Source organism: Phyllostomus hastatus, unplaced genomic scaffold (assembly GCF_019186645.2).
Source record: "Phyllostomus hastatus isolate PE091 unplaced genomic scaffold, TTU_PhHast_1.1 phas_contig_477, whole genome shotgun sequence".
In the NCBI taxonomy this organism is placed as follows: domain Eukaryota; kingdom Metazoa; phylum Chordata; class Mammalia; order Chiroptera; family Phyllostomidae; genus Phyllostomus; species Phyllostomus hastatus.
The window spans coordinates 5,102,033-5,118,349 of NW_025333889.1; the positions used below are offsets into that span (position 1 = coordinate 5,102,033).

General features: G+C 55.3%; 1 protein-coding gene across 1 annotated transcript; it reads right to left on the reverse strand.

The window, feature by feature from the left end:
• Nucleotides 1-570: 570 nt before the first annotated feature.
• Nucleotides 571-1,713, reverse strand: TEX44 (testis expressed 44). The gene has a single exon (XM_045845654.1). It carries the CDS (start codon nt 1,711-1,713, stop codon nt 571-573), a length of 1,143 nt encoding a protein of 380 aa, XP_045701610.1.
• Nucleotides 1,714-16,317: the final 14,604 nt, after the last annotated feature.

Consider the following 16,317-nt stretch of genomic DNA (forward strand, 5'->3'; position numbering starts at 1 on the left):
GGAGAAGTGACGGCCCGGGGCCAGCAGTGGCACTGGGGTTTGAACCCACACTGGCCTGGCCCGGTGCTGTCGCCCCCTCTCGGACAGCCCCCAGCAGGGCGGCCTGAGCCTGCCAGGCCTGGAGGCCCTGGGGAAGGGTCAGGTCTCACTTCCTCAGAGCGCACTTACCTGGTTGGAGGTCCAGCCAAGGTCGATCTTCGCAGGTCTGAGGCCTCTCCCCTGGCCCCCTCCCCTGCACAGGTTCGGTCACTTCTGCACTTCGGCCTCGGCCCCTGAGTGCAACCACCCGAGAAGCCCTCGGGGATACACGTCTGTTTCCAGAACACCCCAGCCCTCTCCCGTCCCTCCACCCAGCGCCCCCCTGCCCCCCGCACTCCATGAACAAAGGATAAGGCTGGCGCTTGGAAAATAAATGCTGCTGGTGATTTATTGCCCAGTTTGGGGAGAAGCGTCCAGGGCAGGTATGGAGCAAGGGAGCAGGGCGTGAGGGGAGCAGGGCAAGCGGGGCCCGGGGCCCGGGAGGCTGCCAAGCCCATCATGGGGCACTCACTGCACAGGGTCTAGTCACGGCTAGAGGTCAGAGTGGTGCCGGGAGAGGTGGCTGGTCAGGTAGCACATGGCCGAGCAGATGCCCTCTGCTGTCCTCTGCTCCACCCTCTCCAGCAAGTGGGTGACGGAGCGCAGCACCAAGTCCCTGCCCGCGCGCAGCCAGGAGAAGGCTGCGTTGGCGCTCTGCAGGGGGCCGGAGTCCAAGTGCAGTCTGGGTCCCCGGCCGTACAGCACGTTGGTCGCAGAGCTGCGTCTGGTTATCAGGGGGCCCATGGCCACGTCCGTGGTGGTCTCAGACCAGACCAGGAAGTCTGTCAGGAAGCCGATGGACACCTCGCCCGCGGCCAGCAAGGTGGTCACGAAGCGCATGTAAGGGTTCTCCTCCACGGCCCCGTACAGGCTGGAGTCCAGGGGCCTCCCCTCCGGGGCCACCGTGGGGGCCCCAGGCAAGGTTTGGGCACTGCCTCCTGGGCCGGGAGGGACCGGCAGAGCCTGTGGGACTCCTGAGCGGTCCACTGGATGCCCCTTGGTCACTGCCTGGGGCTCAGCTGATGGCGACGCTTCAGTGTCAGGGCTCAAGGCCCCCGGACCCTCAGGTTTCTCAGCAGCTGTCACGGTGCCGGTGGCCTGAGCGTCAGGCTGGCTGTCTGCCTCTGCAGTGCTCACGGCGGGAACGCTTTGGGGGAACCGTACCTGAGCACTAGGGGTGGGTGGACCCAAGTCTTCCTCCCTGCCTGGGACACTCGCCTGTGGTGTCATTTTCTCACCCAGGGGCTCACTTTGGGAAACCCGAGGGCTCTGTGTCACCTGCCAATCTTGCGCTGGCCCGTCCCGCACTGGGTTCTGGAGGCTCACAGATATTTTCGGGGAGTCTGGAACCAGGAAGGCCGGCCGGCCCGTGGCCGCCTCGGGCTGCTGCCCGTGCCCAGCTGCAGCTTCATCTTCAAGCTGGCCCTCGGCCCCAGACGCTGACGCGGGCCTGGAGGCGGCCGCCCCGGTGGAGGCCTGGCTTACATCCTGCTGTGCCGTGGACACTGTGGCGCCGGCCGCTGGGACACCTGCAGGGAGGGAGGCCTGACTCTGGGCCCCCGCTGCTGGGCTCCCTGAAGACCTGCGGTCACCATGTGTGGGGACGCTGGCTTTTCCCGAGGGCTCGGTGGTCATCCAGGCCCTCTGTGCTTGAGCTGGGTGATGGCCCCGCTGGGCTGAGTTGTCCGGGCGATGAGGTCACAGGGGGCTGTGGGCACCTGGAGATGTCACAGGCACCTGCAGAGCAAGGGTCCTGAGCCTCAGAGTGGCTGCGTCAGTGGGCCCAGTCCCCGGGACTGTCGGTAGCCACGCCTGCCGGTGCATGAGGAGAGAAAAGGGCGGAGGTGTGTGTGTGTGTGCAGGTGCGGGTGCAGGCGCCACAGGGAATCACGATGGCGTGACTCTGACCAAAGAGAATGAATGGGATGCAGCTGTTAACTTATAATAAACTTTATAAGGGACCGACCACGCCCAGCAGCTCCCTGTCCACACCAGCCTTTCTGCGGAGGGTCCGTGTCCCCGCGGCGGTGAGTAGGAACAGGTGGGGGCTAAGGGCCTGGGGTGGCCCTGACCGTGGGTGCTATAGAGGAGTGTCTGTATCCGCACCCTCCCCCCACAAGTTCATATGTTGGAAGCTGTCCCCAGCGCACTAGCGTTTGGAGGCAGGGACCGGGGAGGGGGTTAGGTAAGGAGGTTGGAGCCCTGGTGAATGGGGTTCGTGCCCTAGGAAGAGAGACCCACTGAGCTCTCTGGCCCCTCCTCCAGGTGAGGTCGCTGGGAGAAGATGCCTGTCTGTGAACCGGTCACCAAACCTGCAGCCCGGATAAAGTAGGACAGGGATTAACCCTTGTGGTTCAGGATAAAGAATCCCCACGTCTGCCTGCTCAGCTGGGCCGGGGGCACAGGAAAGGACAAAGGTCGGCACACCCCGGGGAAGACCAGAGCCCGGAGTCTTAGCGCGATGATGCTGAGGAGTCTCCGGTTTCGGACAGGCTGCTATCAGGGGCTCACGGATGACTTGCCCTTTCAGGGGTCTTTCTCGCAAGCAAGCCCAGGACTCCTTTGGAGGGGACATCTGCCTGCGGTGCCTCCCCGGTCATCTCCCAGGCCGCACTCAGCAGAAACCATGCCCTGCCCCATGAGCCGTACTCCTATAGTTGCTGCCGTGAGCGACTCTCAGCTTTGCCCACACCAGGGTGAGTGCTCCAGGGCAATGGCCCTTTTGCCAGGCTCCCTGGGGCACCTGGTGCCTTTTGCCTTTGAGGTGGGTTAGCCCTAGACCCTCTGCTGCACTAGTGTGGGGGTGATAGGAGTCACTGATCTGGGGCACCCACAGCAGGAGGTGCGTAGCGACATAGGGGATCTGTCCCCAGTCCTGCTCGAGGGATGGTGAATGGATCGTGCCCAGGCCTGGGGATGAGGTGGGGTCTGCTAGGGCCTCTGGGAAGTTTCCTTGCTCATTAGCAGACCCAAAAACATGTGGTCCTCCTCTGCTCTTGTCCACAGTCATGTCTCATTGGGCCTCTTGTGACCACAGGGGCACCTGGCCTGAGAAAAAGCCCCACGTAGAGGATGGTGGAGCCAGAAGGAAGGCAGAAAAGCAGGGCAAAGCCTTGATCACACTGTACCTGAAGCCCCCAGCCACCAGACTTCCTGTAATGGGAGATTTGTTTCCAAATTGTTTCAGCCAGTGGAGCCAGGGCTTTTTGCTACACAGCCACAGGCAGCTCAAGGAATGGCATCCCTAGCCTAAAAGTTCCCGAGAACCCGAGGCCCCACCATCCTACCTCCCCCGAACACCCTGGTTCCTCTGGCCACTGGGGCCGTTGCTCCCTCCTGCCTTGGCTTTCGGCCTCTCCATCCCAAGACTGCTGTCCACCCTGGTCCAGGCACCATCGCACAGGGTCCCTCCCACACCCTCCCTCAGACTCCTCCTCCTCGGCAAGGGCACTCAGCTAACGCCACCTCCTCAGACTGAGCACTGTAGGTGTAGTCACCTGAGAAAGCAAACATTGTCATCTTGCGCCCAGGGGCTACACTAGTGAACAGAGAACTACAGACCAGTTTAGCCCACTGCAACTGTGCCTCCCGCCCCCGCCCCGGCAAAGGTATACCCATATCCCACCCCTGGAACCTGTGCGTGTGGCTGGTCTCGGCCGACGGAGTTAAATTAAGGGCCTTGAGATCCTTCGGAGTTAGGGCGGAGTTAGGGCCCTGAATCCAAAGATTAGTGTCTTCCTACGAGAGGAGAACTGTTTTGCTTTTTGTTTTATTTATTTTTTGAAGATGCTGCATGTCTATCTGGTATCCATTAATCACAGCCAAACCACTGGCCAAACTATTGACCTTTCTCCTGCAAATCAGTTGCCGGGACCGCCCCTTTCCTGCACAGACCGGCCAGTCCCAGGGTGAGCCCTCACGCACCTTCGTATCTGTTATTGCCCCGGCCCCCGAGTCATCCCAGGGCCGGGTACCAGGCGACCAGACACTATCGCCTTAGCTCCAAGTTCATCAGCATTATTCACACCAGCTGGCCCTAAACTGTTCCGTTTGCCCGCCTTGCCTTTCCCGGGCGAACCCCAGTGAAGGCTCCGGCCCAGGCCTTCCCCTCGCTCCAGCCCTCTGCCCCTGGCCGCCCTGGTGTCTCTCTCTTACGTGGCCCTGTGTGGCGGCGCATGCCCCTCACCTTGGGAAATCTAAGCAATAAATTCTTTCCGTAACACTGACTCACTCATCTCCACAAAATAAAACCTCAAGGTACAAGTGACACGGTGAGGGGGAGGAGAAAGGGAGAAGACACAGGCAGACATGGGAGATGGCCTCGGGGAGACGGAGGCAGAGACTGGAGTGCCGCGTGGCAGGGGCCGCCTGGGCCACCAGAAGAAGCTGGAAGAAGTGAGTCCCCCACCCGGAGCCACCAAGAGGACCTGGCCCTGCGGACGCTGTGATTTCAGATCCTGTGTGGCTGACGGAGCATCTGATGGTGATGCCCAGCTGTGAAGTCTTCACTCTTCACATGCACTCAGTCCCTGAGCTACCCAGTCCTCCCGACAACGCCTGTGGTAAGTACTGTCATTACCCCCGTTGCGGATGAGGCCATGGTGGCTCAGCCACGGGGGGGTGGGGAGAGCTGGGGGGAGGGCCAGGCTTTCCGCCCACGCCCGTGACCCCTGACCCTTGACCTCTGCCTGACTCTGCAGACCAGTGTTGTAGAACTGGCGTCCCCCCGACCTGAGGGGTACCAGCCCTCTTTTCTCCCGAGTCCCTGATGCCGCCACCTGCTTTCTGCAGCTGCTATGATGGGCACTGTTGGCCATGGTCACTCCTCTAGCTGCTCCCGGTGGCCGTTGGGGTCTGGCCACTCCTCAGCCTCCCACGGTAGCTCTTGAGAGTGTGGGCCTGGAGCCTTCCAGAGCATGTCCCCCACAGCCCCGTCCACCTTGAGAAGGGGGCACTGTGGGCCCTGCCTGCCAGTGAGGCCACCCTGGGGGGCCCTGAGAAGGCCCCTGGGGCCTTGCACCTTTGGCTGGCTGCTCTGGGGCTTCCGAGGAAGCCTCCTTTCACATGAGCTCTCTGAGGGGGTCTCCAGATTTGGGATCCTCCCAAACTCTCGCTTCCTGCCTGTTCGAGACACCCGAGACAGCAACCTGGGCATCGTTAGCAGATGGTGCGAGAATTCCACCTAGAACATCCACTGGGTGTGTTTGGAAGAAACAGGTTAATCAGCCCCAGGGGGTCCGGGCTGAGACCCCAAAGGCATTCTCAGCTTCCTGACGAGGTGGTTGCCAGTAGCCCGAGGGCCTTTGTTTGCAGAGAGCTGGGTTGGGGCCGGCCCCTGCAGCCCCGTTGTTCTGCAGGAGACTGGGCGGGTTTCTGAGGTTCCTGGGACGAGTTAGAGAGGAGCAGCCAGGTCTCCCTGGGGGTGCAGCAGGAACGGCTCCCCAGAACAGAAATATCTGGAGGGACTTTTTAAGTTGTTTGTGCTGAGGTCTCCAGAGTACACCCCTCCTCACCTTCTCCACCGCATCACAAATCACACCTTGCTCGCCAGTGTTTTTGTGTGAGTGCTGGCAGCCAGGGGAACGCCAGGGTGTGTGTGTGTGTGTGTGTGTGTGTGTGTGTGTTTCTCCTGGACACTGGCGTGAAGCAGGTGACTGACCCTTTGGGGACACAGAGACAGTGGAGGGGCTGGGTTACAAGATGGCGCTGGGACAATTGGTTAAGTATTCAGTACCTGGAAAAACACTAGCTTAGTTTCCCACTTTCACTATCAGATTTTAAAGGTAAATGCAAAGAGAAGGAGAAAGATCAAAAGCAAACGAAAAGGAAATACTTGATTTGGGGAGGGAGAAGGACTTTCTGAACATAAAAGCCAGTAAGGAAATTCTGAAGGGGAAAACAGACATAGATCAAAAAACGTTCTAAAAATTTTAAGACCAAACCACAAACTTGGGGAAAAAAATGTTCGCTGCAAACCCGACGAAGAGTTCATCTCTCCGTGTATATGAAGATCCCGAACAGATGATCAGACACTGTAAAAGCAACACGGTATGCAAAAGCCAGAACAGACCATCCACCAAAGAAAACTAAATGACTAGTAAACAAAGGAAAATATTAAAATGTATTAGTAGTCACAGAAAGAGAAGATAAAAAACGAGTGATCTTTAGGTCGTGAGATTGTCAGTGATGTAACGTTGTTTTCTCCTGGTGCGCTGCTTTTTCTTTTTTCTTAAAGATTTTATTTATTTATTTTTAGAAAGGGAAGGGAGGGAGAAAGAGAGAGAGAGAGAAAGAAACATCAATGTGCGGTTGCTGGGGGTCATGGCCTGCAACCCAGGTATGTACCCTGACTGGGAATCGAACCTGCGATGCTTTGGTTTGCAGCCCGCGCTCAATCCACTGAGCTACACCAGCCAGGGCTGCACTGCTTTTTCTAACTGGCTGCCCCGCAGTCAGCCCCCGTTCCTGCTCCCGGGAAGAGAAGGTCCGGAATGCCGTCAAGTAACAAGTGAGGACCCGGAGCCAGAGACTTCTAGTGGTGGGTCCTGGGCAAGTTTTTTTCTTTCGAGCTTTTCTTCACTTGCCCTTTCAACAATGAGTAAAAACTACTTTAAGTGTTAGAACAAATTTGCAAGTTAAAACGAATTCCTTCTTCCTAGCTTCCCAGAAGCCTGGGCCTTGTATGCAAATAGGATTCCTGGGGCCACCCAGACACCCACTCAGCAGGGGGGAAGGCAGCTGAATTGAGAGACCCCTCCCACGTCCATCCCCCAAACAAAGGGGCGCTTCAGCTCCCCCTGCACGGTATATACGCCCCCTCCGACTGCCCTGGCCCTTGGGCCACGCCCATTTCTAGGGTCTGCCCTGGTCTCTCCCCACCCTTAGGTTTGGCCTGCCTGCTTTCTTTCTTTCTTTCTTTTTTTTTTTAAAGATTTATTTATTTATTTTTAGAGAGGGGAAGGGAGGGAGAAAGAGAGAGAGAGAAACATCAATGTGTGTTTTCCTCTCATGTGGCCCCCACTGGGGTCCTGGCCTGCAACCCAGGCATGTGCCCTGACTGGGAATCGAACTGGCGACCCTTTGGTTTGCAGCCCGAGCTCAATCCGCTGAGCTACGCCACCCAGGGTGCCTGCCTGCTTTCTGAGAGGGATGGGGTGGGGGACATGGGGCGGGAGGACCCCCCCACCCCGGTGTGCCCAGCATGGGCCTGCCTCAGAGCCCAGGGAGCGGGGGTGGGCCACCCCAGGCCCCTCGGAGGCCTGCTTGGTGGCTGTGCAGTGGCCTGAGCGGGCTCTGAGGGGTCTCTGGTGCAGACCGGCCTTGAGAGACCACGATCCCTCTGCCTGCGGGTGCCCCCCACTACCCCGTCCACCCTTCTTGTGTACTCCTGGGCGTCTGAGGTGCATCCCCTTAGAATCCTAGCCCCAGCATCTCAGAATGTGACTGCGTTTGGAGGCTGAGCCTTTAAAGAGGAGCCAGAGTCAGAACGAGGTCCCTGTGTGGGCCCTCCTCGTCCAGCGTGACTGCTGTCCTTTCGAAAGGGGCGCTTCGGAAGCAAACGCACGCAAATCGCGGTGGCCGGAGCGAGGCCAGGAGCAGCCACTTCCCCGGCAGCCCTCCGAAGGGACGAGCTGCCAGCGTCTGGGTTTCTGACCCGAGCCGCCAGAACGGTGGGAAAGCACGTGTCCTTGCTTAAGCCCCGGCCTGCGTGCTTTGGAACGGCAGCCCCAGCGGGCTGATACAGAGCTCTTGGGGAAGATTAGGCCCTCCAGTAGAATCCCAACGGAGTTCGATAGGTGTCTCCTTGCAAAAAACGAACCATCCAATTTGGGAGACAAGGCATCAGTCTGTCGTCACAACACAACCCGGGGGGCCAAAGGCACCTTCCCAGAAGTGTGCAGGTCGAGGGTGTTGGCAGGACTTCCGGACAGGGCCAGCCAGGAGCCACACCATGGGGTTGTGGGGGGGAGGGGTCACAGGGCCTGGGCTCCCAGGCTCTCTCCCAGCCTCCGTGACCTGCTAGGCAACTACAGGGTGGCTGCTGGGGTGGGGGTGGTGCTGGGACTCTGCATGGAGCCAGCTTTGTTCCATCCCTGGTGCATCCTGTGAGCGGTGACCCGTCTGACCCTTGTGTCTCCCAGGACTGGGACTCGCCACTGACCCTCCTCTCCTCCCACTAGGGGCCCCTCAGCTCAGAAGGAGCGCGGAGGGGGGTTCTTCCACCTCAGACCCAGTTTGCCCAGGGTTGCTGCTCTGAGAGGGAGCTCCTCACTGAGCCTCGGCTGTAAACTGGTATTTTTAGGCTTTTAAGCCAGGAAGAACCGGCCTGGGGAAGTGATGAAAGACATGGGCCCCCCCCCCCAACCCCGCAAATGCACACGCATACATTCCCTGGGCCCCACCGGGTAAGATCCGGGCCCTCTCTGGTCATTTGCATCCCAGGGGCCTGCGGATCCGGAAACTGACCTGCGGAGTGGCTTGTAGGCAAACAGAGTGTGGACAGGGGGCGGGTTGGGTGGGCAGGGATGCAATCCAGGTGGAAGACACCAGGGCAGCAAGAGGGGCCACCAGAGGGGGCACTCTGGCGGAGCCGGGAAGGCTGTCTCTGAAGGGAGGGGGTCTCACTTCCTCCTGGAGGCTGAGGGGTGGCGGAGAGTTCTGGGCAGGAGAGAGGCATGGAGGAAGCAGAGCTTTGGGAAGACTTGGGAGGAAGCTTCTAGAAGTACAGCTCTGTAAGAGCCTGCCCGCCACATTGCTACAATGGCTGAGCATCAGTGTTTTGCAGAAAGACGGGCTCTATCTTCCAGGGCAAAGCGGGAAGAACAGGGTCAGGAAGTCCACTTCAGGCTTTGAGTGAACAGAACAGTAAGTCCCGACTTTCCCCAAACAGCAGTGTGTCCGGGAGAGTGCTCTTCCCAGCGTGTCCCCTGGAGGGGACGGACCCTCAGCCTGCAGACACCTCGAGGGGGCCCACTCACTCCTGCTCTGTGTCCACGCTCAGCCAGCCACCTTGGGTGTCCTTTGGCTTCTGCATGGAGGTCAGTTATGGTCCCCAAAGGACAGGTCGACCTGCCAACTTGAGTGTGAACTATTTGAAATAAGGGCCTTTGCCTCTTCTAGGGCAATTTATTTCGGGGCCCCGCTCCATCATAATGGGTACACCGAAGGTCAGCCACACCCCACAGCAAATGGGGGTCCCATGTCGTTATACAGGAGTTGACTTGCATTGCACTTCAGGTGTTTCTTTTTGTGGCCAAATATACATAACATAAAATTTACCGTTTTAACCATTTTAAAGTGTACAATTCAGTGGCATTCAGGACATTCACAATGCAGTGCGACATAACCGGATCATCTTGCATTTAGGGTGGGCCCTAAACCCGATGACTGGGACCCAGAGAAGAGAAAGGGGAGGAACTGAGAATGAGACGCAGAAGGGAAGGCCATGGGAAGACGGAGGCGGAGGCGGAGGCGGGAGCTAGTAGCGCACCTACAAGCCGAGGACACGGAGGGCTGTTGGCAGCCTCCAGAAGCGAGGAGAGAGGCATGGAGGGCACCCCCTCGGAGCTCCAGAAGGAACCAGTCCTGCCCACACCTTGATCTCTGACTCCAGTGGCCAGAACTGTGAGAGAATAAGGCCATCAAGTTAGTGGTTGTCGGTTGCAGCAGCCCGAGAAGTGAATATAGCTTCTCATGCTGATCGTAGGTGCTAGAAAAGGACCTCACGTTTGAATAAAACCAGGAAACACTGTGCTGAACTGTAGGTTTCTTTGATGAGGACTTCTCTGAGCCTTTAATAGGCCACAGAGCTTTATGAATTTCCAAGGGGCAAAGGTCATACTGAACATGTATTTTTCATACTTATTTAACCAAACTACCCTTTGGTACTATCAGCTTGGGCTGCTGTAACAGAACAGCAGTCTATGTGGTACCAGGACAGGTTTCATGGAAGACGGGGCGGGGGGGGGGGGGCACACACAGGAGGCAGAGCTCAGGTGACTTTCACTCGAGGACGGGTTTTTAACAGGCCACGGCGCAGCACTGGTGCACGCCGCAGGGCTGGGGACCCCTGTAGAACGTTTTCTGCAGTTCCGGAGGCTGCAAGTACAAGATCAAGGTGTTGGCAGCACTGGTTTCTGATGAGGCTTCTCTTCCTGACTTGCAGACACTCGCCTTCTCCCGGGGCCGGCTCAGGGCCTCTTCTGTGTTCATACGTGCAGAGCGTGAGAGGGAGAGAGCTGTGGGACTCCGCTGTCTCTTTGTCTTCTTATAAGAATATGGATGTTGCCCTGGCTGGTGTAGCTCAGTGGATTGAGTGTGGGCTGCGAACCAGGCATCGCAGGTTCGATTCCCAGTCAGGGCACATGCCTGGGTTGCAGGCCATGGCCCCTAGCAACCGCACATTGTTGTCTCTCTCTCTCTCTCTCTCTCTCTCCCTCTCCCTTTCCTCTCTAAAAATAAATAAATAAAATCTTTAAAAAAATAATATGGATGTTATTGGATTAGAGTCCTATGATTATTGCCTCCTTTAACCTAATTACCCCCTTAAAGGCCTAGCTCTAAATGCAGTCACCTTGGGGATTAAAGGTTCAACATAACAAATTTCAGGGGGACACAATTCAGCCCCTCACTTCACGGGACTGGTCTGCTGGATAATGAGATTAAGGTGTCCGGTTGCCCTCACCCCTCCAGCCAAACGCCAGGCACGTGAGTGGGGCCATCCAGGACCTGGAGCACCCAGCCCCCAGACTGCAGCCACACAGACTAGCAGAAGAACCATCTGGCTGAGTCCAGCCCAAATAATAATAATAATAACAGCAACAACAATAGTAGTAATGCTTGCTTTGAACTACTCATGGTCTGAGGCATTTTGTTCAGCAGCAGCTAGGACATTTCAGAAGAGACCTGCGACGACCACCGCCTTCTCCGGGACGGTTTTCTCCAGGGGCATCTGTGGCACCAAGTTAACTTCAGTTCTGTGAGGAGCAGTCTGTGCCACCGGCCCGGCCCTGCTGCTGAACAGTTGTTCTAGCCTCTTAAACGCTGATGCATATCAGAGAAACGTCTGAGACTGACCCCCGCGAAAACAGGGTGTGAGTTTTATTAGGTCTGTCCCTGAAGTCAGCCACGGACTGGCTAGAGAAATTGAAAACAGGAAAACGAGAAATTGTTTTAAATGATGTGTTACACATGCGAAAACTGGTCTAGCTGGAACGTTCTTGAAGAGTCCCCTGGAAGGACCTGTGCAAAATAATAGGTTTTACTTGTAAAACAGTTTCCTTTAGAGAAATGGCACCATCTTCTGACAATCAAGCTGAAGCGACCGTCTTGGTGGCAGGGATGGTCAGAAGTGGGGGGCTGGGGGGGAGAGCGGAGGATGTGGGGGCAGCCCCCCACCCCAGCCTGGCCTGGCTCTCTGCTGCCCCTCAGTGTCCACTCTGTGGCATTGCAGGAGGGTACCACCTTTGTAGGCAGCTGATTCCTCTGAGGGGGGAGGCGTAGACCCAGGCCCCAAACATCAGGGTGAGGGAGGAAGTTTGTACCCCCTGCTTCGCTGCACCCCCACCCTAAAGCTGCTCATTTACTGTCACTCCACTAGGTGCCCAGTGGCAGGAGAACATGTATCATTAACAACCATTGCTTCTTCTGGGGCAACTTTATTTCGGGGTCCCACCCACATCATAATGGATACACTGAAGATCACCCAAACCCCACATCAAATGTGAGCTCCACATAATTATACAGGAGTTGACTTGCATTGTAGTTGAGGTGTTTACTCTTGTGGTCAAATATACATAACACAAAATTTATCATTTTAAGCATTTCAAAGTACAATTCAGTGGCATTGAGTACATTCACAATGCAGTGTGACATAACCATTATTTAGTCCCCGAAGTTTTTTATCACCCCAAAAGGCAGCTCATACTTATTAAGTAGTCACTGCATTTGCCTTTTTTTAAAAAAAAAAAAGGTTTTATTTATTTATTTTTAGACAGAGGGGAAGGGAGGGAGAAAGAGAGAGAGGGGAGACATCAGTGTGTGGTTGCCTCTCATGCTCCCCCTACTGGGGACCTGGTCTGCAACCCAGGCATATGCTCTGACTGGGAATCAAACCAGCGACCCTTGGTTCTCAGGCCAGCACTCAATCCACTGAGCCACCAGCGAGGGCCATTTAAGCAATTCTTAACTTTTATTATCACTTCTAAATTCTACTTTTATTTTTATATTTGAAAGCAGTTAATCTTTAAAAACTGTTTTTCAAATTCTCACCTGATGACATTTTTTCATTGCTTTTAGAGAGAGAGGAAGGGAGAGAAAAAGGGAGAGAGAGAGAAACATTGATTGACTGCCTCCTGTAGGGGGGATTGTACCCCCAGACTGGGGATCGAACCCACAACCTAGGTATGTGCCCTGACAGTAAACTGAACCTGCAGTCTTTCAGCTACGGGACGAAGTTCCAACCAAATGAGCCACACTGGCCAGGGAGAAGCCTGTGAATCTTTTTTTTTTTTAAGTCACACAAATTCTCACAAGACCTTAACAGCTGCTAGGTTTAGGTCTGTGCCTGCAGCGCCGGGCTCTAAGGAGACTGTGCCCCACCGTGAGGTACTGGGGCCTGGACCCTGCTGCCTTCCACACTGCCATCGGCTATCGATTCTTTTAAACATACTTGGGCAGTTTTACTATTTTGCTAAGTTGTAAAAGCATCAAATGGGTCTGGCTGGTGTGGCTCAGTGGACTGAGCGCTGGCCTGAGAACCAAAGGGTCTCCAGTTGGATTCCCAGCCAGGGCACACGTCTGGGTTGTGGGCCAGATTCCCCACTTGGGGGCGTGTGAGAGGCAACCAGTTGATGTTTCTCTCCGTCCCTTCCTCTCTTTCTAAAGGGTAAATTAAAAAGATTTTTTAAAAAGCATGAAATGGTAATTATAGACAAGATGGAAACTACAGATGCGTGTAAAAGAGAATAACGACCCTCCCTAATTCTACCACCTCGAGGTAACCACTGTTACCATTTAAGTGTCTTCCCCCGGCCCAGTCCATTTGTTAGGTAAAAATTGCCACCCAGCTTACCTCAACCAATATTTACAAGATATATTTTTATTTGCAAAATTGGGGTCCCACTGTACTTTCATTTTTAAACTTTGTTTCTGTTCACTTATTAAAAATATTTTGAGCAATTTCCTATGTCCTTAAATATAAATTTAAGAGCTGCATACATTTAGGCATACATTTAATATAATTTAAAACATAACTATACCTGACAGCTGCATTCCCATCATACAGGCACATCATACTTCATTCGGCCAGACGTCTGTTGTGGGGTGTTTTCCAGCCCATTTTCCCTGGGTGTAGCTGTAGTGACGACGCATCCCAGCCTCTCAGTAGCTCGCGACCCTGAAGGCCCGTTTCTTGCTCGTCTTACATTTCCTTCTGAGGCCGGTTGTGGTTTAGCTCCTTTTGGCTGTGGTTGTAATTCTTCCTCCTTCTCAAACGCAAGCTGAAGGAACAGCCCCGCCGACTGGAGAGGTGTCGGTCTTACCGCAGAGGTCAAGAGCGAGTAAGCAGGTGGTGATAGGCAGTATCTCCCAAAGCTTCTGCTCGCAGGTCATGTTCACGCACATGCCATGGGCAACGGCAGGCACAAGGTCAAGGCAGAAGTCGGGGGGACGGCTAAATAGTCCCTCCAGAGGAGGCAGCGCCGGCTGCACGGCGGAGGGGTTGCATGGTCCCCTTCCAGGGGGAGAGAGGGAGTGACGGGAACGATAACACGATCATCTCCAGGTGGTCCCGGGTTTAGACTATTAGAAGTGCTTTTAAAAAAAAATTTATGTATTTATTTTTAGAGAGGGAAGGGAGAGAGAAAGAGAGAGAGAGAAACATCAATGTTCAGTTGCTGGGGGCCATGGCCTGCAACCCAGCCATGTGCCCTGGCTGGGAATCAAACCTGTGATGCTTTGGTTCGCAGCCCACGCTCCATCCACTGAGCTAGGCCAGCCAGGGCTTAGAAGTGCTTTTGATTTCTTTTAATGATATTAACTCTTACGTAATTTTTAAAACTTTTTAAAGCAGGACGTTTCCTGGATAATCTTCCAGCTTTTTAAAAAGATATTTGTTTGTTTGTTTGTTTGTTTATTTTTAGAGAGAGGGGAAGGGAGGGAGAGAGGGAGAGAAACATCAGTGTGTGGTTGCCTCTGATGATGCCCCTACTGGGGGCCTGGCCCGAAACACAGGCATGTGCCCTGACTGGGAATCCAACCCGAGGCCCTTCTGGTTCTCAGGCCAGCACTCAATCCACTGAGCCACACCAGCCAGGGCCAAATAATTCTTTAAGACTTATTTTTTAAAACAAAACAAGAAAGAAAAAAAAAACAACAACTTCTCCAAACAGCAGCATCCTTCCAGCCAAATTCCCACACCTCAAACAATTGAAAAAGCACCTTTCCCCATTACTCATATGTGCTAGGAACCGTGTTAAAGAAATTTACCCAAACTGTCTCAATTTAACCCTCGCAAACACCTCGGTGGGTAAACACATTAATCTAGCAGAGAAGAAATTTAGGCCGAAGTGGGTTCTCGGGTCTAAGAGGACACTTGCCAGCAGGGGGCGCATTTGCCATTGAAACCCAGGCTAGCCCACACCGGAAACCGGGCGCCGAACTTCTGTGCCACCCGATCTCGAAGTGGGGTCCTCCCCAGCAGCTTCCGCCGCCTCTGGGAACTTGCTGGAGATGCATGTGCTAAGGCCTCACCACAGCCCTGCTGGCTCAGGGACTCGGAGGCTGCAGTCAGCTATTTGGTGGCTCTGATGTACCCTCAAGATTGAAAACTGCTGGGGGGAGGGAGGATACGGGGACGAAATGGTAATAGAAAGAATATAATAAAGATTAAAACATTGAAATAAAAAATTAAATGCATATGTCCTTAAAACCAGAAAAAAGCAAAAAACCTGACAACGGCGCCCCACTAGCCCACCTCCTGTCTCCTCCTGTGAGGCAGGGGAGCCCCCTCTCCTGCCGGCTTCAGCGACGACCGCCGGACCGAGGTGAGAGCCGGCGGAGACACTGCACCCGACCCTCCCAGCTTCAGGGGACCTCGAGCACCCACCTGCACCGCCGCTAGACGCAGGACAAGGATCGCGGGCGCCCCTCTCATCACTAGGGAATGGGGCGTCCCCATCGGCCGCTGGAGAGGTGCGTGCCCTGGAGAATCTGGGCTCAGAAGGAGGAGGAGGAAGGTGAGTCAGAGAGGGGAAGGCCTCAAGTCACAGGGGCTTCTATGCTAACAGGGGAAGATCTAGGGTCTGAAGGTTTAGGGAAGGGGTCCCAGGTCGTGGGGAGGTAGGAGCACCTGGGGTCAGGTGGAAAACCCCTAGGACAGTCCCTCCCGGGAGGTTTCCGCTTGCGCCCCCAGCGGAGTGTCCTGGAAACACAGCAGGTCGGTGACCTCCCTGCTCTTCCCGGCGAGGAGCCCGGTGGCCTCTTCTGCTGCTGGGCACCTGCTGCGTGGGGGCTTGGATGTCTGCTGGAGGTCCCAGGCGGGTCTGTGTTCCCTAAGGACGACCAAGACCCCGCCCTCCAGGAAGTCAAGGACCGGCCCAGATGGGGACCCAAGGCCTGGTAAAGCCCCGGAGGGACTGGGGCTCACAGAGAGGGGCAAGGCCAGGGTGGCAGAGCCTGGGGGCGATGGTCTAGACTTCTTCCAAGCCAGACTTCAGCCGTTTGCTCAGGTCACGTCACCCCACCTGTCGCAGTGTCTGTCCCTCTGTGTTATCCTCACTCATTCCATTTCACTTTCATGGGCGTCTCTCAGAAACATTCCTGCAGAGCCAGACTCATCCCTCCCTGTCCTTCCAGGGTCCTGCCTACCCCGCTGTCCCCACACACACGTGTCCTCTAAGTCTTAACCTCCCTTTGACTTCTCGGTGATGACTACACGCCGCCTGTTTCCCGCTCGCTGCCTTCTGGGCCCTTGGCAGTATCCCGTTTCCTGGTCTTCTTATAACTGATTTGATGGGGCCATGGGACTAGTTCTGGCCCATGAGCAGAGTGATTTAAGTGACTTCCAGGCTGAATAGCTAATTGCCAGCTACCCTCCAAAACTCTGACAGAGTGATGTTTAAGAAGGTGGTTACTCTACCAGCATCAGTCCCTGGATGATACATGAGAAGACCCCTCTTGTCTCCCTGTAGAGACCCGTAACAAACATGTAACTTAAGAGAGTAATAAACTTCTGTCGTG

What these genes read in the sequence shown, in the direction of transcription:
- TEX44 (XM_045845654.1), bottom strand. Translation starts at nt 1,713, where the DNA reads ATGACCACCGAGCCCTCGGGAAAAGCCAGCGTCCCCACACATGGTGAC.